The sequence below is a fragment of the Perca flavescens genome, chromosome 2, assembly GCF_004354835.1.
Source record: "Perca flavescens isolate YP-PL-M2 chromosome 2, PFLA_1.0, whole genome shotgun sequence".
In the NCBI taxonomy this organism is placed as follows: Eukaryota; Metazoa; Chordata; class Actinopteri; order Perciformes; family Percidae; genus Perca; species Perca flavescens.
This window is the reverse complement of record NC_041332.1, coordinates 17,034,698-17,059,178: the sequence shown is the minus strand read 5'-3', so window position 1 is coordinate 17,059,178 and position 24,481 is coordinate 17,034,698. Positions and strand designations below refer to the sequence as shown.

The 24,481-nt window shown below is 41.3% G+C and overlaps 1 protein-coding gene across 6 annotated transcripts in view; it reads left to right on the top strand.

The window, feature by feature from the left end:
* The window catches only part of pnpla6 (patatin-like phospholipase domain containing 6), a 35,331-nt gene extending 11,331 nt beyond the window's left edge, over window positions 1-24,000 (top strand). For 2 of the 6 annotated variants that reach the window (XM_028591969.1, XM_028591976.1), the window contains exons 8-37: window positions 164-323; window positions 797-877; window positions 1,298-1,426; window positions 1,534-1,614; window positions 1,761-1,896; window positions 2,127-2,201; window positions 2,987-3,084; window positions 3,649-3,828; window positions 5,152-5,229; window positions 5,840-6,045; window positions 6,578-6,709; window positions 6,860-6,983; window positions 7,900-8,013; window positions 8,089-8,164; window positions 8,247-8,396; window positions 8,605-8,668; window positions 8,980-9,148; window positions 9,283-9,465; window positions 9,571-9,689; window positions 10,039-10,195; window positions 10,389-10,505; window positions 10,668-10,737; window positions 14,229-14,345; window positions 16,400-16,516; window positions 18,488-18,636; window positions 18,832-18,984; window positions 20,893-21,009; window positions 21,126-21,207; window positions 21,427-21,572; window positions 22,321-24,000. In XM_028591969.1, coding sequence (XP_028447770.1) covers window positions 164-323; window positions 797-877; window positions 1,298-1,426; window positions 1,534-1,614; window positions 1,761-1,896; window positions 2,127-2,201; window positions 2,987-3,084; window positions 3,649-3,828; window positions 5,152-5,229; window positions 5,840-6,045; window positions 6,578-6,709; window positions 6,860-6,983; window positions 7,900-8,013; window positions 8,089-8,164; window positions 8,247-8,396; window positions 8,605-8,668; window positions 8,980-9,148; window positions 9,283-9,465; window positions 9,571-9,689; window positions 10,039-10,195; window positions 10,389-10,505; window positions 10,668-10,737; window positions 14,229-14,345; window positions 16,400-16,516; window positions 18,488-18,636; window positions 18,832-18,984; window positions 20,893-21,009; window positions 21,126-21,207; window positions 21,427-21,572; window positions 22,321-22,395 — 3,655 coding nt within the window. In that variant the 3' untranslated portion in view covers window positions 22,396-24,000. The other 4 variants (XM_028591983.1, XM_028591991.1, XM_028592000.1 and 1 more) reach the window with 4 other exon arrangements.
* The last annotated feature ends 481 nt before the right edge of the window (window positions 24,001-24,481 follow it).

Genomic DNA, 24,481 nt, shown 5'->3' with positions numbered 1-24,481 from the left:
TTGCCTAGCAAACTGTGCTCGTACAGCTCAGTTAAGAGCATTCTACACAACTTAACACAGCATTTTTGAATATTCAAACCTTACAGATTAGTGTTCACACCTGTACACACCTGCTTGCGCGTGTGTGGAAACCTCCTAACCTCTCTGTTATCCTTCACTGCAGTGTGCTGGGTCACTTTGAGAAGCCCCTCTTCCTAGAGCTGTGTAAACACATGGTGTTTGTGCAGTTCCAACAAGGGGAGTACGTCTTCCGGCCGGGCCAGCCTGACTGCAGCATCTATGTGGTTCAGGATGGAAAACTAGAATTGTGCCTTACTGGAATTGTACGCAAGCTTGTGTGTTCATGCATGCCCATTTATCCTGATTTCCTGTGTATTTCATGCATGTCATAGTTTTGTATGTGTATGTGGTTGATTGTGTTATTATTATTATTATTATTATTATTATTATTATTATTAAACTTAATGCACATGGGAGCAAAACTTCTAAGAGGCTTAACCATGGGAATTCTGACTTTGACAACACAGTAGCCTCTATTAACAGTTGACTCACATAGGGATATAGGAGGATATGGCTGTTAGCAAAGGTTGCTCTTTTAATATTAATAAGTATTCTACAGCCAGTTTCAATGGCATCTACCAGGTGTTGGGGGGTTGGGATATTTGTTCTGATATAGATTTTCAGCTAAGCCTTTATCTACATCTTTATCTATCTGTAAAACTGAGTGTAGCTACTCTAGTTCTTAGAAAAATGTATGAACACAAGTTGCCTGATGTGTCTTCTTCCTGTCTACCAGGATGGCAAAGAAAGTGTTGTGAAGGAGGTTTACCCGGGAGACAGTGTCCACAGCCTCCTCAGCATCCTGGATGTCATCACAGTATGTCACACCCACTTCTTGTTACACACACAAATCTGCACAGACAAGTGTGTTTCACACCTGTACACACATACACATTATTCACATTTTCTGTAATGACATGCAGTCCTGGCTGTCAGTGTGTTGGCCACCCCACCAACTTGCGTCCTCCTTACATCATTCACATTCAGCTGACTCACCCAACCTTCTTCACTGGCATACCTGTGACTCATACATTGATCTGTAGTTGTAATTCAGGCGTACAATGTAATCCTGTGATAAACTGGATGGAATGAGTATGATGTCAATGCCCATCTTAAATTATGAGGGTTAAAATGATAAATACAAAGATAATTTTTTTATTATATTATAATTAGACTAAAAACATCATTAATATAAGAACTGTTGAGAAAAAGTATTCTGTGGGATCTTTGTGTCCAGGGCCACCAGAAGCCTTACAGAACTGTGTCGGCACGGGCTGCAGAGGTTTCCACTGTTCTCCGTTTACCTGTAGAGGCCTTCCTCTCTATATTTGAGAAGTACCCTGAGAGCCTGGTGCGGGTAGTACAGGTGAGTTGTGTGTATAATTCAGTTGATTCTTTTTTCTCCTCTACTGTTGGCTTCAACGACAGTTTGCATGTACGGGAAATGACTCACTGCCTGTTATATCTGTTCAGATCATCATGGTTCGTCTCCAAAGAGTGACAGTCCTAGCCCTGCACAACTATCTAGGGCTCACCAATGAGCTCTTCAGCCATGTGAGTTTATCGCGCGCACACCAGACAGTCCCATGCTAACATCTGTTGATGATGGTTTGGCATTTATCAGGAATTCTGCATCATTAGCTCAGTACACATGCTGCTTTTATTATGATTTGAGTTGCTAAATGGCTCTTGTCTTAAAGGAGATGCAGCCCTCGCGTCTGCCACCTCCGTCTCCCCACCCAACCCGCACCAGTCCCATCCGGCATGGCAAACGTTTTGGCAGCCTGACCGTTACAGAGGAGCATCGGGAAGCTGCCATTAAGGGTGAAGATACAGGTAAGGAGAAACCCCTAGAAGGACTGTAATAGGATGGTAAAATGTTGTTTGTAAATTAATTAACTCTGTGAAGTACTGCTAAAGTCACTCTAAGAGATTGAGAAAAATCTTAATTCAATATTTATGGGTTTTCATCAAAGCTTGAATATATTTCTTGACTCTACATTTTCCTCCAATTTTGTGTTTGGTTTTCTAATAAATGCTTCATCTGTGGTTTCCTGTATGTACAGGAGGAGAACAAGGGAAGGATGGAGCAACAGTGCCAACTCTTAGCAGGACCATCTCCATGCCTGCGGACATTGCTGGTGAGGGACTTCTCTCTTGTTAAGAGAGATAATGTTTTCTTGAGATTCTTTGGTTTACCAATAAACACGATATGTTTTAACTGTATGATGTGCTATTTTGAAAAAGTACTTGTGTAGAAACATTGCTGAGATGCCTAAGGAAAGGGGTCAGAGTGTGTGCTGTTTCAGCACTCAGTGTTGTGTCTGTGAGGTCTGGACCCAAGAGCGGACGTCGACTAGAGGTTAGAGGTAGTAACAGGTCTTTAATGAATGCTCAACTGAACAGAAATCTTGCAACAAAGGTAGATGGAAATCCAAATGTGGAAGTAGGCGTGGCAGGCACGACACACAGGGCTGGTAGAGTAGCAGGTAGCGTAGGTGACGTCAACTCCCAACGACAGCACACAAAGAGACAACACAGTGTTAACGCCAGGATAACTTAAACAACAAAAGGTTCACTAGAATACTAGAAGTTTGGCCGAGAGTACGCGATCGCCTGAGTGACTGAAACAAACTGGCGCTGGCTGCCTGGTTCTCAGGAGTACTTGTGCTGGAGCTTGATTAGGAGATCACTTGCAGCTGCGCTGGAGAGCCAGGTGCCCTGGAGAAAGCCATGCCTGCCCACACAATCACACACACACACACACACACACACACACACACGCCAAAAAAGGAAACGCTAATGCCTGAGTCACAGATAGGCCATGACACACAGTTCCTGAAACCAGAGATAGATGTATGTCTTTAACCTAACAAAACCAGAATGTTGATTAAAGACTGAATATCCATTTCTTTTGTCTGTGCAGGTATGCAGAAAAGTCTCAGATCAGACTTTGACATGGCTTACGAAAGGGGACGGATCTCTGTCTCTGCAGAGGATGGCAACACTCCTGTGTTTACTAGGGTCAGTGCAATGCAGACTCTTAAATTAAATAAGGTTGACGAAATTCATCTCCTGACATACGATTGGGTAATTGCACCAGCAGCTACAGTTGTGTTTCAGAACGACTAAAAGTCTGCTACAGGGCATTAATAACAACAACAACAACAACAACAACAACAACAACAACAACAACAACAACATAATCCAGGATATTACATGTATTAAGTGCCCGACATATTTATAAGTGTCTCTTTGAGGCTACTAAAATGTTTTTCTTTCTTGATAAAAACAAAGCTGTCTTAATAGAAATGCTCTCGGCTATGTGATATTAAAATATCTGTATTGTTCCAAAACATGATATCAGATTTGAACATGTAAACGGGAATTGTTCAGGACATCAGAAACACAGCTACGTATATGATATTATCCAACACTTATCAGATTGTAAGCTAAAGTCTTAGTTAATCCATCTCATCATGATAATTATATAATTCTTAGTTTTTGTAGGAGCAGATCTTATATTTTTAAGTCCTAGTTTAGATTGAGACTCATCAAACCTTTTCTTGTGTGTGTGTACCATTACAGTCTGTATGCCAGGACCAGCGGGAGCGGAGGGTGACAGTAGATGAGGTTCCCTCAGGGATCTATCTGTATCCGGAGGAAGAGTCGGGAGTGGACAATATCTCCACGCCTGTGTCCAGTCGATCCAATGCTGCTTTGTTTGAGGAAGCTCAGAAAGAGATCCTCAAACTCATGAAGATTGAGGTTTGTTTAAGTGTGTCTTTATGTTATCATGTAGTGGTATCACGCTGCACTAAAGTAGTATGCCACAGACACTATTTAAAGAGAAACACAATAAAGCATAACTTTTCATATGCTATTTTACACGACCTGAAGTGTATACATGTTTAGCATTGTAATCAAACCCATAGAGACTGTAAATTAAAGCAACTCATCAACAAGCATGACTCCAGACACTTTTCCAAATCAACACATTCATCACACTGGTTGCAAAATTAAAATACCAATTGACTGCAAGATAGTTTAAGGCATAAAGTACCACGGTACTAGATGTTTTCTATGATATGTATATAAGTGGTGTTATCAGATGTGTTTATATCATCACATTCGTTTTTTTTAAGATTATGATTCTGGCATTTTAGGCCTTTATTTGTATAGGACAGCTGAAGATATGAAGGGGAGAGAGAGACGGGGAATGGCATGCAGCAAAGGGCTGCAGGTCGGAGTCAAACCCGCGGCCGCTGCTTAGAGGAGTCAACCTCTCTATATGTGCGCACGCTCCACCAAGTGAGCTACCCAGGCACCCTCACATTAGTTTTTTGTGCATTTTTTTTAGCTGAAGCAGTCAAAGTACTGCAAGTTGAGTGGGATCCAGTGCAGTTAGTGCAATGCTCTCCCAATCATCATATATACTGTAGGACCAAATTCACATGGATTAAGAAATAATAATAGGCTCATTACATTATTCTTTTTGCATGGATGAGCACATTGTGCACAGTGCATTGTTGTAAATCCCCCTGGAGCATCTGCTGACAGATTATGGTGTGAGGAACTGGGCCTGGTCTATAGATGGGGGGCGGGGGGCGCAGGCTGCAGTGTCAAGACACAGTGCTGAGACGTGAGCTGTTGCTGTGTGTTTGCTAATATATAATAAAATAAGTGCTAACAGAATATGCATGCTTTAAAAAGTCGCTTTAGCTTTAAAAACCCACTTAAAATCCAGAAAAATGTGATGACAAGCTAGAGTTATGCTGAACTGGATACCAGTAACTGTAACATAATAAGTGCACTTCAATGCTACATCCATGCAGATTGAATTCTAAAGCAGTTTTCAGCACAAGTCTACATTTGGAAGGAAGTTTTATACAAGCGTTTGAGGCAATATGTGATTAACCCTCTCTGTGTGTCTCTGAGTAGGTATTGCTACACTTAATATTTCAAAACATCATGGTGGTGTAACATGAACAAAGTAGTAGAATGGAGACAATTCGTCCATAGTGTTCCTCCACTTTGACTCTATTACAGCTTGACCTGAGTGTTTGACTTTGTTTTTCTTTTTAAATCCAGGACCCATCCTTGTTAAATGGGAAAGTGACTCTGCACCATGCAAAAGCTGGAGCTGTCTTAGCCAGACAGGGAGATCAGGTACTTAACACAAGACATATTCTGACCACTTTTTTGAAAACTCGTAATAGATCTGTCTGCCTTTAGCTGTTTGCTGCCCTACAAAGGCAGAGTGCAGCAACTACAGAAGCAGTGAAGTTTAGAATAAAAAAAACTGTATAACCGATAGAAAGGTTGTAATGTCTTTTTAGACTAATTATTTTACCTCAAAAATCATTGCATTAAAACCTCAGATTATCCTTAATTATAAATACATTTTATAATATCCTTTATTTTGATAATTTTCAGTTGATATCATATAGGCATTAAATGATGCTACCTGTCTGTCCATATGTTATTTATTATTTATATGTTGTTTATATTGTAAAACAAATCATATAAAAAAGCAAAACTTAGATTCATTTATATTTTGACCAAATATGTAGTTACTGTGCTTTGCCTTTGTAAGACAATATACTGTAGTAGTAGTAGTAGTAGTAGTAGTAGTAGTAGTAGCAGCAGCAGCAAGTATAGTAATCAAATACAGCATAGTAAATGTGTCATTGCCTTAATCATTGAATGTGTCAGCAAAGTTCTTGTTATCCTCCCCTGTTTCTGTTTTCTCCATCTCTTTCTCATTTCACTCTTTTAGGATGTGAGTCTGCACTTCGTCCTGTCTGGTTGTCTGCACGTCTACCAGCGGATGATTGACAAGCAGGAAGCCGTCTGCTTGTTTGTGACCCACCCGGGGGAGATGGTGGGCCAGCTCGCTGTGCTCACTGGAGAGCCCCTCATCTTCACCATCAAGGCCGTCCGAGACTGTACTTACCTCAAGATCTCAAAGTCAGATTTCTACGAGTGAGTTGATCGCCTTGAGTGTGTGGACAAACAAGAATGACCAGTATTTGTTAAAGGTTGCTTAAAAGTTTCAATTTCTAATTGAATCTTTCTATGTAGGTTGATTGATTTGATTTTGATTTCACTTTATTATCAGAATATTTTATATATATATATATATATATATATATATATATATATATATATATATAAAATAAAATATAAATTTGTCTTTCGTCTCAAGACGTACACTGTTTCACATAAATACAAAACACAGCATTTAAGACCAAACAACAAAACCATATCAGACATTACAGAATGTGGATGTGTGCAAACAATTGAATTACTCGCTTTTACATTCAGTGTTCGACCCAGGTGCACTAAGGCCTACTTAGAACCCTTCCATCATTTCTAATTATTTTCCATAATCTTCCATAATTGCTGGAACCACTCTAATTCTGCTATATATCAACTGCTTACAAACAATGTAAATAAATACTGTATAGCCGGTGTTGCTCATGTCTGTGTCTGTGCTATATTCTGCCCCCTGCAGGATCATGAGGGAGCAGCCCAGTGTGGTGCTGAGTGCAGCTCACACGGTGGCCGTCCGCATGTCCCCTTTTGTCAGGCAGATGGACTTTGCTATTGACTGGATGGCTGTGGAGGCTGGCAGAGCCCTCTACAGGTATAACCAATATTTAGCTTCCTTGTGCAAACTTCTTGTTCATTGCCCTGGTTTAACATCACATCTTTTGCTCATTGTATTCATTAACTGTTTTTTTTGTTGTTGTAATGGCTACTGTTATATCTGTGTTTTTTCTCTTCACATATACAGACAGGACGACCAGTCAGACTGCACCTACATTGTTCTGAATGGACGTCTACGTTCAGTCATCCGCAAGACAAATGGCAAAAAAGAACTAGTTGGGGAATACGGCAGAGGAGACCTCATCGGGGTGGTGAGAACGAGACTTTTCCCATCAGTCCCATTATTTTGATGCCTTAATAAGCTGCATTACAAATTGCTTGTAATGCAGTATGAGGGGATTTTACCACTTAAGGACAATTTTAATAAGATGTTTTTTCAGAAGCTCAAACAGACATACTGTACTGATGTACTGTATAAGTTATACTCTATGATATTTTTGAACCATTCTGATTGAAATGACAAATCCAGTCACGTTGTTTGAAATGTTGATCAATCATTTATCATTATTATTACCTACTTAGTACAATTATTATACATTGCTAAGCATAAGTGAATACACCCATTCTAAAGTTGAATAAAAGGGGAATAAAAAAACATCTTTTGGAAATTGATCTTAATGCCTTAATTAAAAAAATGAGGAAAAATCCAACCTTTAAGGACACCAATTTTCTTTGTGAATGAATAATGTATTGTAAATAAATACATTTTCTTCCTTAAAATATAGGGGGCATAAGGAAGTACACCCCTATGTTTAATTCCCATAGAGGCAGGCAGACTTTTATTTTTAAAGACCTGTTACTTCATGGATCCAGGATACTATGCATCCTGGTAAAGTTCCCTTGGCCTTTAAAAATAACTGGCCTTTAAAAATAAAATTCTGCCTGCCTATGGGAATTAAACATAGGGGTGTACTTCCTTATGCCCCCTATATTTTAAGGAAGAAAATGTATTTATTTACAATACATTATTCATTCACAAAGAAAATTGGGGTCCTTAAAGGTTGGATTTTTCCTCATTTTTTTAATTAAGGCATTAAGATCAATAAGATGATTTTTGATTCCTCTTTTTAGTCAACTTTAGCATGGGTGTATTCACTTATGCTTAGCACTGTATAATATACAATTTAGTTCTGAAGCATCTCATGGTCGACTTGCCTCATACTTTAGGTGGAGGCCTTGACCAGACAGCCAAGAGCCACCACTGTCCACGCTGTGAGAGACACGGAGCTGGTCAAACTACCCGAGGGAACACTCAACAACATCAAAAGACGATATCCCCAGGTCAGGGAATTTGTCTTCAACTGGTTGTGGTTGTGTGTACGGCTGAAATGGTACTGATGCTTGATGTCTGTTCAGGTGGTGACGAGGTTGATCCACTTGTTAGGCCAGAAAATTCTGGGAAACCTGCAGCAGGGTCGCGGGCCCTTCTCAGGTAAGGTGATGATAAGGAGCATTTCATGTGCACATAAACATACATACATACTCCATTTACACACTGTTGTTCTGTCTTCCAGGGTCAGCCCTGGGTCTGCCCAGCGTGACAGCCAGTACTGATGTCACCAACCCTGCCAGCAACCTCTCCACTGTGGCTGTCCTGCCTGTATGTGACGAGGTGCCTATCAATGCATTCAACATGGAGCTCAGCCATGCCCTCAGTGCCATTGGTAGGCCCACACATTTTTTTATCTGAGTTTGCTAGATTTTTGTTTTTGTTTAGTTCCTGCTTATATCAGAAGTATACATTCCTTACAAGTATGATACAGTGAAACCGTTTGGAATACACATGGAAGTGGAAGTTTTACATTATTACTGTTCTTTGTATTCATACATTTTATACTGCCTCTGCTGTCTGTCTCTGTTTGCCACTTGCAGGGCCCACTCTGCTATTAACCAGCGAAATAATCAAAGAGCGACTGGGCGCCTGTGCTTTGGACTGGTCAGTCAAACTATGAGAAAGTCGTCTCAGTTCTTAGTCTCATCAAGCATGATCATAAAAGCTTTCCAACTGCACATTTTTGTCTCACCCCCTCCCCCATTTAAGTTAGTCTATATTGATCGCTTTCACTTCCAGTCACTATATCTACCAATTTTTTCTTCCTGCCTTTTTCCTATCACGTATTTTTTGATCCTCTGTTATGTTAACCCCTCTCACTTTCCATTCCTCTCCATCACTGTCTGTGTCTGTTTTTGGTGATTTAAAACGATAAAATTATAACCTCATCCCTGCTTTTCTCCTCTATCTATCAGTATCCATGAGTACCGTCTCTCCGGCTGGCTGGCCCAGCAGGAGGACATCAATCGGATTGTCCTTTACCAGACTGACAACAGCATGACCCCGTGGACTCAGCGCTGCATCCGCCAGGCTGACTGCATCCTCATCGTCGGCCTGGGGGACCAGGAACCTGCCCTTGGAGAGGTATGTGTGTGTCTAGGACAGGAAAGGGGGGGGATTCTGGTAACAAACTTTTCAAATATGAATAACTCCCATTCTCTCTCTCTGTCTCTTTTCTAACTCTTGTCTCCGTTCTCTTCTCTCCTCTCCTGCTCCAGTTGGAGCAGATGCTGGAGAACACAGCAGTTCGGGCTCTAAAACAGCTGGTCCTTCTGCACAAAGAGGATGGGCCAGGCCCCTCCAGGACGGTCGAGTGGCTCAACATGCGTAGCTGGTGCTCCGGGCATCTTCATCTCAAGTGTCCCCGCAGGGTCTTCTCCAGACGCAGCCCCAGCAAAATAGTACGAAGCAAACTTGTAATATCGGCCAAACTGGTATAGCTAAATGTCAATGGAAAAATAGCTGCTTTGACTCTGTTTTCATGTGTAATTTCTATGTTTGTGCAGAGGGATGTATATGAGAAGGTGTTTGAGAAAACGGCAGACAGGCACAGTGATTTCTCTCGGCTGGCCCGAGTCCTGACAGGAAACAGCATCGCCGTGGTGCTGGGAGGAGGCGGAGCCAGGTGAGCAGAGCTGTCCAAAGAGGGCTGAGCCACAGCTATCTGTACAGTCTTGTGGAGAGAACAGGTGGTGTCTTACAAGTCTTGATGTTTTGTAATATCAACAATGCAGTCTACCCACCTGACATTAATATTATGTAATGTGTCAGCAGCCCTAAACTCCCCTTCCTGTTAACATTATGTTAAGGTAATGCATCTTATCACCCATCTTATCAAACTAAATTCTGATGACGAAAAAGTATTCTTTCATACCACATTTTTTACAACTCTGTACCATGTGCAACATACAACATATGAAGTAATCTGAAGTGTACCTGACTGTTGTTGAACATGTTTGTTTTCCCTCATGCAGAGGCTGCTCTCATGTGGGTGTGATCAAAGCTATGGAGGAAGCGGGGATTCCTATTGACATAGTGGGTGGGACCTCAATTGGCTCATTCATTGGCGCTCTGTACGCTGAGGAGAGGAGTGCCGTCAGAACCAAACAGAGAGCTAGAGAGTGGTCCAAGGTAGAGCATACATCTATAACAATTATTCAGTCATTTCTGTCTAAGATGACATTTTGCTCTTGAAAAAAGGTTTAATTTTACCCAGCAGCCTTCAATTCAATGTCTTTCAGTGTTTTAAAAAGCTTGCGGTTTCAAGAATAGGTCATTAACAAAAGACTGGCATCCAATTTCTCTGTAATTTGTTGTTCAACAGGCAATGAATTCAGTATTCAAGACAGTCCTGGACCTGACCTATCCCATCACCTCCATGTTCTCGGGTTCTGCCTTTAACACTAGCATCTATAAAGTGTTCCAGGACAAGCAAGCTGAGGTGAGGGATCGCGGTACAAAGTCGTTTTTCAAGTTCAAAGAGAATTTCTTTTTTCTCATTGCAGTGAAGTCTGCCAGAACACAAGAGGGTCATGTGTTTAAAGCAGTCACTGGGAAAATAATAATACAATTTATGACACTGAAATACTTTCTGTGCCCCCAGGACCTGTGGCTGCCATACTTCAACGTTACCACTGACATCACAGCCTCTGCCATGCGTGTTCACCAGGATGGTAAGTGACAGCTGAGCTTGATGGTGTTTTAAGCCCCCAACGTCGACTTCAAGGCAGCGCTGCGACTGTTGACTTCAAGGCACCTAACCCTAACCTTAACCCAAACCTAACCATAACCATTGCCTAATCCTAGTGCCTTCCAGGCAGCGCAGCCTGGAAGGCGACGTTGGGGGCTTAAAACACCGACAGCGGAGCTGAATGTAGTCCACCAGGGCCACCACATATTATATTACTATTGTGATCGGCTAGATGTTGTTTTTTCACCTTCGATAAGCTCAAAACAGTACTTTGTACATTGCGGTAGTTTTACAGTGTTTGTTAGTACAGTACATTATTTGATAGCTTCAGATGAGCACACATAAATGTAAACACACATCACATCATACACATTAAAGGACATGAGTAATTGCTTAAGTCAACATTTAACACAGCTCGAACAATAATACTGCTCCGAATGACAGAGAACTAATGTGTGAAATTGGCATTGTTATTAATTCAGGTTTCAAAAGTAATTAAGCAGTGAGTAGCAATCAGTCAGAAGTAAAATGGCACAGTAACTAAAGCTATTACCTAAGTGAATATATTGGCATGCTGTTGAACTCAATTGATTTCAGAAGTCACTTTAGGCCCTGTAGCATTTTTTTTAATCTTTCCATGGGTCAAACACAAACATGTAACTGGCTTATGCATCATCTAGAGTGACAGGACAGCATGCCCTCAGATTCAGGGTTTAAGGCGGTATACTCCAAACTAAATTGAGGTTGGTGTGTTTTCAAACTGCTCTTGATTACGACACTTTGAGTGTAGTTGCTACAACTCTAGGTGTGTTTGTGTAAAAGTTTCTTGCTGGAAGTAGACCATTTTAAGTTCCTTACCACAAAACGTGTTAAAACTAGTAAAGTGGGATGACTATAATTCTCTTGTCTATATCCATGACGTTCCACTTGCGGGATCGCTCCTGTGCCGCCCGAAGCCGCGGGACGTCACTCTTTTTGGGCGCATTTCCGTTACCTTCCGCTTTTTTTGTGTTGTAATCACTCCGGTGGATTTATGAGGACTATGGTTAACTGCTCCTCAGATCTCTGCAGGGTAAATCCAAACAGCTAGCTAGACTATCTGTCCAATCTGAGTTTTCTGTTGCACGACTAAAACAACCTTTTAAACGTACACATGTTCCACCAAAACAAGTTCCTTCCCGAGGCTATTTTGCAGCGGCACCGTGGCTCCGTCCGGCGCTTAGCACCGCCCAAGATGATTCGTTTGATTGATATAAAGAAAGAAGAAAAAAGTTTTTCTCCCTTCCCGGAATGCTGTGTGGACTAGCCAGACCCTCCTTCGCAGTGCTGTGGAGGAAGGTCTGGCAATGCCAGACTATAATAATTCTGAAACACAAGGCTCAGAGAACATTTTGTAAAAAAAAAAAAAAAAAAAAAAAGAATCCAGGTGAAATGACCCAAATAAGTTTGAGTGGCAGCCTGCATACATTGCAGCCATCAAAGCCAAATGCATTGCTTCATTTTAGTCACAAACCCAGTATTTTGCCTCCATAAACGTGCCAGTTTTAATCTTGTTTGGAGTATGCCACGGCCAAGGGCTTAGATTGTTATTTCACAAAATATGTACAAAAGAAAACACTGTGTAGATGTTTCTGTGCTTGTGTCTGCATTTACTGAAATAATGGCAAATGTGTTCTGTTTGACTTGCGTTAAAGAAAATGCACCATAACTAACATTAGCCAAAGCAGATCTAGCCTGAAAGGACCCCCCCATCAACTTCGCAAATCCAGTGTGCCATTTTCTACACCATGTAACTTTTTGACATAATCAGTGTAATGCTACCTTTTAAATTACAGCATTGTGCATCAAAATAAGACATTGCTTGTTCCATTGTAAAGGCAATGTTTTGAATTATTATAATATAGGCTGATTACTGGATTTGAGGGGTTTGCTTATGTTTGCATCCTGGCATGTGTATGAATTAACTGTTGGCACGAAGCCTTTTCCTTTCTCTGTCTCATTGTTCCCATCATCTGCCTCTCTCACTTATACTGCACTAGTTTCTTCCCTTTTCGTTTCTTTTTTTCCTTTGTTTCTCTTCGTTTCTTTAATTTTTCTAAACTTTCGCCATCTTGCTGACTGTTCCTATGTCTTGATTTTCTTTTCTGTCTCTATTAAACTTCTCTTCTTCCTTCTTTCTTCTTTTCATACACTAAATTGATAAATCTGTAGATCTTTCATATTTTTTTGTCCATCACATCTGTTTCTAAAACTCCCAGATTATGCCCTATAGTTATCCCTTACGCCAGGTCTTTCTGCACATAGAGAGACATCACAGAGCTGCCCATCCATAGGTTATGCCATAGGCAAAATAACTGTGTAGCTAGTCGCTGACCCCCAAATTCTGATTCCTCTCCTACTGTATGTCTGTGTCAACATGTAGGATCCAGAACACTCCACTCTGCTTTTCCCTCATTGCTCCTTAATGACATCCTACGTTGCTTCCCTCAATCATCACCATTCTGTGCTTTATGTAGTTTTTCTGGTGTGCTTTGTCAAACATCGCTAGCGTGGTGCTACTCTAAATATGTCACTTTGGCTCCAGTCATTGTACGCCGTTTTGATGGGTGTAAGATACAAATGGTCATAAGTTTGCATTTATCAAGTGAGAAAAACTACCAAGACTTAAAATGAAACACAAATCACAAGTCTTTTCTGTAAAACCGTGTCCAGTTCACTTGCAGTTTTCTCTTCAGTCTACATATTGGAGAATTTAGTTTAACGCCAAACAGCACTTCTTGGACGGCCTGTATCGACGGACTCTCTCTCTCCTCTCTGCCTGTCTTCCTCCCACCCTGCTCGTCGGACCTGTCATCTAACAACGCTAATACTATTTATTTTATATTCTTAATTAACACATCAAACAAACCTTGCATCACTGTTTGTAGGTTGGAAAGCTAATTCACATACATCTGGTGTCATTCAGCAGACCTATTTGCTGTCATTTATATCACAGACTGATTTTAGTTATACTTAGCCTAAATTTTGCTATTTGTAGTAATTGTGTTTGTTTTTGTTTTGTTATGTTTTTGTGTTGATATTTTGGTATCTTGTCATCATACTGAACAAAATTTATTTTTCTTCCTTAATCAGCCTTGAAATATTTGAATTGGATTATGCTTTTATTTGAAATTGGCCTCGTACTAGAATGTACTGCATTTGGTTAGAAGCCGTAGGCATAAGTAAATCATTTTGTTGACATTGTATTCCCCCTCCTCTCTGTCCTGCTCCTTGCAGCCTCTTGCACTCTTGTTCTCTATGTTGCGGGCATTTCTTTCTTTCCATGTCTTCCTCTCTCCCTCCTTCTTCTCTTTTTCAGCTTTCTTCTCTCTCTCTGTACTCTCTCTGTCTTTCTCGCTCTCTTTTTCCATCTGTGACGTTAAGTCCGGCCCATATTTGATGTGTTCCTCCTTCTCCATCTCCATTTCCCGACAGGTTGCGTCTGGCGATATGTTAGAGCCAGCGCCTCCTACACCCCCTATTTACCTCCCCTGTGCGACCCCAAGGATGGCCACTTGCTTGTGGATGGTTGCTATGTTAACAATGTCCCAGGTCAGATTTTAAACACCCGCTCACCAAAACCTCCTCCCCCATCACTAAGTCGACAATCAACCACTCGGCTACCCTCCTCCTCTTTCTTGTCCTCTCCCTCCCAAGTTCTCACTCGTAACTAACCCCACCCTGACCAGGTGGACATTGGGAGCCCATGGTTTGGAAGGAAAGAATAAATCCACTATATGTCTTACGATTGAGCCAACCAGTGCCTCATTTTTCACTGGCCAATAGTACATATCTATAACTCCAATTGGCTTTTTGATTCACACACACAGCACACTTTCTTCAGTTAGCTTGGCGCCACCTCTGAATATAACCGCTGACTCTGGCTTTCTAAGTAGATGTGAGGTTTTGCCCATGCATGTCTGGACATCTATGGGTCATAGAGAGAAGCATGATGGTCTGGCTTCTTCTGGCCCCCTATGTATAGTTGATAAACTTTTACCTTCTCCTTTTTTAACCATACAGTTATGGATGTGTCTTGTAAACACTGATGTCTTAATGCACAACTCTACTGGCTTATTTTGATAAATTTTTACAAAATTGCAGTTACTAACTTGCAGGTAGCTCAGCTAGGCCGATATAAAACAAACTTAAGTGGTTTTGATTTAGCTGGATTTTCAGTGTGAGATCAGGTATAGAGACCAGACAGTACTGCGTGCTTCGTTTCAATGAAATCTGATAGTGTTAGAGGTGACAATTACTGGAGATGGTGAATGGCTGCAGCGTGTCAACATCACATCTGTCTGTTATTGTGGATCATTGTGCGTTTCGGTGGGCCTAAATGTGTCTGTCTTTTGGACTGAAGGGCAGCTTGTTTCCCTTGTTTCCCATGAGAAGGTCCTTGTGAAATTGCTACCGTTTCATTTCAATCACCTCTACCTACAGCAACATGTCCAGTCTCTCCTACACAGCACTCTACCTTGGCTTTGCTTGCTTCATTAAACTGTCGATATATTTCTTATAAATATATATTGATGGCATGTATTACCTTCTTTTGGTTTATTTTTTATATTTTTGATCATTATTCAGGACTGTGTGTTCTGGATCCTGCTGTTGCCTGTTGTACCTCCTGTACAAGTGGAATAAAGCCCTTAAGTTACAATACACCTAGAGCAAACAAATGAAAGCTGTTAGTGGTAGTGATTCGCGTAAAGTTGAATTTCAGCATTCACATGTACTCCACGCATAGCTGCACCTCTCGCTTTCTCTGTGGTGCTCTTTATCCTTCCAACCCATGCAGCACCAGTCCTGCTCCTGCCCCCTGCTGGCACTGAGCTGGACTGCAGGACTGGGCAGGCTGGGTGCTTCCCTGCCATGTTCACGGTGAAGGATCTCCAAACATTGTCACAACATCTGCCGCTGCTCCTCTCTGACATATAGACAATTAAAGTAGGTCCGCTGCAATATTCTCTACTTCTTCTTAACAGGTTATCATGGTTTGTTTAAGCTGAAATATACACTATCTGTGGATTTTGCTTTAGAAAGGAGCAAATTCAGATGATCTAATACTGTAAAGCCCTGTTGTTGGGACATAGTTTGGAGATTCAAACAGCCTTGCTGCTCTATCATGGTTGCCATTTACTTTTTTACCTTGCGACCCCAAGGATGGCCACTTGCTTGTGGATGGTTGCTATGTTAACAATGTCCCGGGTCAGATTTTAAACACCTGCTCACCCAAACACAGCAAAACATTTGAGCAAATTCAAATGATCAAATACTGGAAAGCGCTGTTGTTGGGACACTGTTTGGAGATTCAAACAGCCTTGCTGCTCTGTCATTGTTGCCATTTACTTTTTTACCTTATGCACAAGTCACACAGGGTCTCTGCGCAAGGTAATGGGGTTTGCAGTGGTGTACAACAGAGTGTAAAGGTGGGCAGAACCACAGTCCTAGCCTTTGCAGGGAGTCGGCAACCTTCCTTTGTCCGATCTCCCTCTGATGTTGGGATTGCGTTCTGTGTCGACACTAACCTGAAACGTATAGCAAAAATTATTGAGATGTTATCCACCCCCCCTTCCTCCTCCCTCCTTCCCTCCCTGGTGTGTCAGGCTCTCTGTGGCGCTATGTGCGGGCGAGCATGACCCTATCGGGGTACCTGCCGCCTCTCTGCGACCCCAAAGACGGCAACTTGCTAATGGACGGTGGCTACATCAACAACCTGCCAGGCAAGTAGAGGTGGTGCCCCCCTCCCCCACCAACACACAACCCTTAATGTCCACCAAACTCCTGTCCCCCAGAGGAGGGGGGAGGTGGAGCGAGGGACCGGGATGGTTGTTATGAGGGGTTTTAATCAAGGTGTTTATAGGCTGGGTAAGTATACAGACGTGGGCTTGTCCTGATGCTGGTAAAGGGAAGTGATGTGGTAGTGGAGGAGTGTGCTGAGTTTTCCCTATCTGAATATTAGAGCCAGTTCACACCATCAATTAAGACCAATTTAGTCTTCATCAACCACATTAAAAAACAACATAAAAACTGAGTGAGCTCAGTGAGTAAACAATCTTTCTCCGACTCTGAGATATTCTGTATTACTAGATGGGGAAAATTCAGCATTTAGACTTATACCAAGAGTGGATTCAAGTGTATATAATGTCAGGGTTACACTTCAACTACTGTAAGAAATACCGCAATGAAGAGGGAAATGTTGTATTTGTCTGTCAAACAGCCTGGTGTCAGAAAGGTATAGAATTAAAAATGGGCGGAAGAATTACCACTAGTATCAAATTGAACGCTTAAAAAAAACATATTAAAACCATAGCGTGATTTTGCTATTTTTTTATACCATAAGACACCGGTCTGCTTTAAGATTATAAGTCTGGTTCCCCTCATGTTGAAATGAGCACTTTTCTGTAGAGCTGGGCAATAATCAACAATATAATTATTTATTGACTTTCAGCAGAATCATACTGTGGTGATATAATCATATAATTTTATCATTCTTTTGTTCAATTAATGACACCATGCAAATTATAATTTAAAACAAACAGAATTATACTTATAAGGAGTTTGGCCTCTTGTAAGGCAAAGCAGTGCAACCAGTTCTGCTTTCAACTTCAGTTTGATTATTTTCTATGGGATTATGCATACATTTGTCATATTGTCAAATGATTGATATAGGAAAATATCCTTTATATTGTGGTAATGGTTTTAACCCAGCCCTACAATTATTGTTCATTAGGCTAAAGCTTAGTTTTCAAATCAGTATTTGGTTCCATTTCGACTAGAGGAAAAATTAGTGGAGAGAGTGTTTAGAAAGAGCGGAGGAGCTCTTTTTGTCTGCGGACTATTATACGCGTCCTCATTACCTGAAAGCATTTAAAAAATGCAGCAGAAAAAATTTACACTTTCGTGTTATGTTTACAAACTAAGACATTTTTTAGCTTTTATTATGGTGCGCAGATAAAAACTCCCCCGAGTCTGTCTCTGTGTATGATCAAGTAGGTACTCTGTACTGATGAAACCACAACCATATTTCACAAAGCTCTGAACTGAGCTATTGTAATTCTCTACTTGGTACGGAGAATCATGTCTTCTTATGTCCCAAGCGATACTCATTCTTGAGGTTCGTGAAATATGGTGCTTTCAGGGCTCAAAGATTGATCCAACTAAAGGGAGCCTTGTAAAATCAGCATCCTTTATTTCTGACTCTTGTTTCTCTGTCTTCTCCCTGGAGAGTTTGTGCTTGATCAGCTGTATTTGTAGTTGTTTTTGGCACTCTGGATCAGTGCGTTGTGCTTGTGGGATGTCTTCCTGTTTTTCTGTCTTTGAATAGGCTAAACACCACAAAAATGCTCATTGCCCCAATGCGCTTTTTAACACTAGCAAGTCAATGAGCCTTGTGCTTGTTGGCTAGGAAAGTTTTTATTTTTATTTTTTAAATTGCAGTGTTTTCTGTCACTAATTGGCCATAAATCCTCTGGAGTGTGTCTGAAAAAAATTATATTTTTGTGGTGTAAGTCTGTTTGAAAATTGGGGCTCCTCAAATTAAGGTTTAAAGCAGCAGATATTAACCTGAAACAAGCTTAATAACGCAGGATCCATTGTCTTACCATCTCTGCTGCTGGATTTCGTCGTGCTGTGTTTGTACGTCTGCGTGTATGTGTGTGTGAATGCTGGTGAATGTGCTGCACGTCCAACAGCGGACATTGCAAGGAACATGGGCGCCAGAACAGTCATTGCCATCGACGTGGGTAGCCAAGATGAGACAGACCTCTGTAACTATGGTGATAGCCTGTCTGGCTGGTGGTTGCTGTGGAAACGGATCAATCCCTGGGCAGAGAAAGTAAAGGTACAGTTGGCAGCACAGGGCACTGGTAACGATGGGTGACTCAGCATCTTCAAATTTAGAGCAGTACATTGGAGTTTTTAATCAAAATGTAGCAGTGGGGATTTTGAGCCTGCAGATAATTCTGTGTTTCTATAATATTTCTGTCGGTGTTAGCTGTGAATTCTGTTAGCATTATAACACCACCCTTTTTCGCAGGTGCCAGACATGGCAGAGATCCAGTCTCGGTTGGCCTATGTGTCTTGTGTGCGGCAGTTAGAGGTCGTAAAGAAGAGTGCTTACTGCGAGTACATCAGACCGCCCATCGACCGCTTCAAGACCATGGACTTCGGCAAGTTTGACGAGATCTATGTGAGTTACTTCATGTCTTATTGTTTTTATTAATTTGGAGATATCCGGCATTTGCAAACATTACACGCTAATTGTGATGCCTTGATTTACATGACAAATGAGAGCACAGTCAATTTCCCCTCCGTTTCATACTAGTTGTAATGATGGTGGTTAGTGTTAACCTTATTGTAGTCTCGCATTGCAGACCTTCCTTCACAGAGCTGCGGAGGAGGGTCTGGCGAGTCCACACAGCATTCCGGGATGGGAGAAAAACGTGCTCTGGTTTGTTGGCATTTCTTTAAACCAATCCCAATCGACTTGGGCGGTGCTAAGTGCCGAGCGGAGCCCCGGTGCCGCTGCAAAATAGCCTCGGGAAGGAACTTGTTTTTGCGGAACGTGTATGTTCAAAGGTTGTTTTAGTCGTGCAATAGAAAACTCAGATTGGACAAATAGTCTAGCTAACTGTCTGGATTTACCCTGAAGAGAGCTGAGGAGCAGTTAACCATAGTTGTCATAAATCAACCGGAGTTTTAAAATTACAACACAAAGAAAGCGGAAGGTAATGGAACATCCGAAAACAGACATTTTTACAATGTCCAAGAATTGTAAAAAGCTGTCTTGTGTATCATTATGAACTACTGTGCAGTTTTCTGGGATCTGACAAGCCTTCAAACTCTTGGATCGGTCACTCAAACAGATACGTATAGTAGCGTCTTACCGGTGACTGAAACAGCAAGGCTCTGTTTAAGGTGTGAATGCCTGGTAAGAAGAACAATCAGCAGGGAATACGCATTAAAGTGATGGTTCGGAGTAATTTACCCTAGGGTCCTTTGCACCATGACCTCGAGCCAAACACCCCCCCCAGAAGCTTTGTTCACCTGGGTCTAACATTGGGCCAGTTAGCGTAGAGTAGCGTTAGCAGCTGAATAGCTTAGCGCAGGGGCTAATTTGTATCTCGTAAATGACCCCACTAATAATGCCCGAAATGATACCAAAGGTCTACACTAGTACATATAGGTTATGCACTCATAAAACAATGGATTGGAAAGTTTGTAATTACACCAGAAGTTTATGTAAATAACACTTGCCTGCTGGCTTCTGATCTCTGCTGTTGTTGTTGCTGCTGTGACGAGTGCCTAGGGCCGTCTACAAATTACAACACTGAAAAGAGATGCAACAAAAATATTTTTTAATTAAACTTTTTTTTTAAAGTAAGTGCTGTAATATAACTAGCAGGAGACAAGTAATAATTGAGGTAAGTTTGGAGACATTACCTTATTTAATCATTAAATTAATAAATATTTTTGTTGTATCTCTTTTCGGTGTAGTAATTTGTAGAGCGGCCCCTAGCACACTCGCCTAACTGCAGGTAGCAGCAGCAACAGCAGAAGCAACAGAGAGCAGAAGAGAGCAGGCAAGTGTTCATAAACTTCTGGTGTACTTAAAAACTTTCCAATCCATCGTTTTATGAGTGCATAACCTATATGTACTAGTGTAGACCTTTGGTATCATTTCGGGCATTATTAGTGGGGTCATTTACCAGATACAAACGTGGGTCCATTCGCCCCTGCGCTAAGCTATTCAGCTGCTAACGCTACTCTACGCTAACTGGCCCAATGTTAGACCCAGGTGAAAAAAGCTTCTGGGGGGGTGTTTGGCTTGAGGTCATGGTGCAAAGGACCCTAGGGTAAATTACTCCGAACCATCACTTTAATTTCGTTCCACCTTCAACTTTAGCTGCAAGCTCTAACTGTGTTCCTGTTGCACTTCCTTTTCCCTGTTCACTGAATAATCCATTTGATATTCAGAAAATCCAGCCCAGCGGCACATCTGAAATACAGTTTTGAAGAAATATAGATGATGTTAAAATACAACAAACTGCACATTTTAACATAGAAGTACCCTGTATTTCTGTTTAAACTACTTCAGGATGTGGGCTACCAGCACGGAAAGTTGCTGTTTACTGGCTGGGCGCGAGGCGACATTATCGAGAACATGCTGAAGGACCACCGTTCAGCCGACTACAACGACAGCAAGAGAACTGACGTGAGAACAGCACACACACCACAAATGATATGTAATATGGTTGATGTATAACTACATACATGTTTACCATCTAAGTTATATACGTCAGTTTATAATGATCATTCCATGTCTCATAGTCCAGCACAGGAGCTGACTTCACTGACCTTGCAGAGATTGTTTCCAGGATAGAGCCAGTCCAAAGCTACGTAGCTGCAGAAGGTAAAAGATCACTCATGTAAAAAGTTCTTGTTACAGCAGTCACCTCCAAAAGATGTACAGTTTCCCTTCAAGATTGTGTCGGATTTAATCAGTGTAATAAATTAGGGGTCATACCTTTCACCTGGTCTGTTTCATTGAAATACAGTAGGAGATGTCCCCGGTATTTTATGGGTGGGTCAATCACACAATAAATTCTCTCCTCTAAATCTTTCCATTCAGCGGAGGAGTCAGACTGTCTGACAGAGTACGAGGAAGACGGGATGGACACGGTGAGAGAGGAGGAGGGGGAGGAAGAGGAGGAGGAGGCAGAGGACCCTGAGGACCACTCCCCTGGAGAGTGGGGCCAGAATGGAGTCTTTCAGACTGTAAGCACACACAGAAAACAGGATCCATATTAAATACAGTTTCTATTTCATTGTCATTATAACATTTTGTCAGTTAGTTTCTCCTGTCAGTTACATTCATTTAGTCATGGCGGGCCACAGACTCGTTTTAGTGCCACAGTCATCCCTGGCCTCTTGTTTCCCTGCAGTGAGGTTTACAGATTTTACATTTGGGAAAAAGAGAGCGCTGGTATCGGGTCTGTGAAATATCAGTGTTGACAGATATCCTGAGTTGAGGTATCGGAATCGGTATAGAAGAAGTTGGATTGGTGCATGCCTACATAAAAATATCAAAATAATACATGCACACTGGTATCTTGTTCCTAATTTTTCTTTTATTCTACATCATGACATGACCACATTTGTTGTTGAAACATTATCATGTCCATTTAGAATAAAAGAACAATTAGTCTGCAGGTGTCTTTTCGTCTTACTTCTTTTGCTGCTATACCAGTAGCAGGGCTACAGACTTAAGATTGGTCCTGATGGTGGTACATGAGGAAAAGCAGCCATGACAATCAAAAGGTTTAGTCAATGTGTAAATATATATCTGACATCTTGGTTGCTTAAGGGTGACACTAGAGGACCTTAAATTTTCAGCCGCACAGGTGAAAACAACTCTCTCTCTCTCTCTCTCTCTCTCTCTCTCTCTCTCTCTCTCTCTCTCTCTCTCTTTCTTTCTCTCTCTCTCTCTCTCTCTTTCTCTCTCTCTCTCTCTCTCTCTCTGCAGGATGAGGAGAAATCTGTGAGACAACGCAGGAAACTCACCAGTGACTCCAACACCTCCGAAGTCTCTGACTGTTGACAGAGGGCCATGGAGGAGTAGAGGGAGTTTAAACAAGACCAAGGGCCAAATTACGGGTCCATAAACTGTCAAGGCGAGAAACTCCGCTCCTGCAACTTCTGAAACTCTGAAATACGGATTTTGTTTTTCTGCAGGAAATCGCCGTTCATGCCCTAAATTGTTGAACCTTCTTTGCATCGAGTGGCTTCCCCCTCGCACTCACACTGGCTTCATCGGTTCACCATCAAAAATGAATATGGTTTTGAATAGGAATGGTCTTTTTAATGTTTACCCCACCCAGCAGTTTCTCTCATCACTTTCACACCCAACTTACACATTGCCAGAATCCCTGCCTGCCAACTCCCAAACCTGCCAAAACTGGGACTCCCCTAGAAACCTACACAACAAAACACTTATAGCTTCCAATTCACTCTCCTGTTTCTCACTTTCAAGTGGCCAAAAGGACCTTGTCTGTGTCTCTGAATCTGTACGTGTGTCTGTACATCTTCATTGCGCTCCACGTTTTTACCCTATTACGTGGCCCTTTCATTTCTTGTGTGTGCTTGTTCGGATGAGTGTGTATACGTTGCCTGTGTGTTAGGATGACTGTTTGCTGTGATTTTTTTTTTTTTAAATAATAGCAGGATACTGAAAAGAAAAGTAAGAAATACATGCAATTGAGCTGTAGTTTGTAATATTAACTTTAGCATTAGTAGGGAGTCAGGAAGGGGAAGCTGTAGGAGGAATAGATGTTCACGTAGACGGCAAAGTAGACTTTTTGTTGAATGAACGGAGCAGAACGAGAATTGATTCAAATTAGGAGACATTTAAAGAGAAAGACGCGTTAATGAATGTAAAAAAGTTTTGAAATAAAGTAGGAAGGTAAAAGTGCATGGATGGAAGAAAAGAGATGGACCACTGAGTGTGTTCTTTTAATTTAATTTATTTAAGATTCACCGAGAATAGAGGGAGCTTGATTCGCTGTTGGTTGACTAAATTGCACAGAGGATGGGGAAAATGTGTAATGTAAATTAATTCAGGGTGAATGAGATGAGTTCAGTGAGAGGATGACAATGTGTCTGCGTATGTGAAATGTAGCATTTCAGCTGTTATGTTTGAGACGATGCCAGAAAAAAGACGATGCCTTGTCAACCAGTGTTCGATCCACTCACAGTGACTGTGGAGAAGAGAGCGCTCATTTGACTACACACTAAACAACAAACCGGTGTGTGCCCGCCTCTGCTTGCAGGAGGTCACACATACAGTACTCAAGGTTCCTGCATATGGTGGACAATAAGGTGTGTGTGAGGGTGTATCTGAGACTGTACAACAATGAAAATCTTTAAAACCTAGCCAACAAATTATTGTCTGATAATACGCAGAAACCCTGAGTACTCCTTAACTTCAAATGTGCAGAAATTCACCTGATGCAAGTATTAACAATTAACATGGACCTATTGTAGATTGTAACAGGAGTATATTATAATATACACAAAGTTCATATTCATTTATGTATATGATGTGGAGATTTGTAAGTTGATGCTTTGCTGCAAAACAAGGGAACTTACACCTAAACAAAAAAAGGGTTTCTTCTTTTAAAATTAAAGTTTTATTTATACGTGTTAACTACTGGCTTTTTAAAAAGTTTTTCTCTTTTTTTTCTCTTTTTTTGGGGAGGGGGAAGGGGGGGGGGGAGTTCTTCTATTCTAATTAACTTGGCTTCAGCTTTTTTGTACGGAGCCCCTACAGGGTCACGGCGAGAAACAGAGAACGTTAGTTCCGGGACGGAAACGTGAAAATATTAACAATGGACTATGCACTAGTGGCTACAACCCCTTCATTTGCCTATGTTCATTTTCTATTTGTTATACATCAGTATATTCCTGTACTGTATGGAACGAATCACATCAGATTTAAATTTTTAACTTCAAACATCAAATAAATAATTTATTTATTTATTGCATGAAATTATGGAATCAGTTATGAAGCAATTCTGCATCATGAATATAGATCATTTATGCACAGCACTTACACATAGCCTAATGTTACTGGGGTCGGATAGTGACATGGCATTAACTGGTCTGGTGTCTTTATGGGAGTAGAGCGT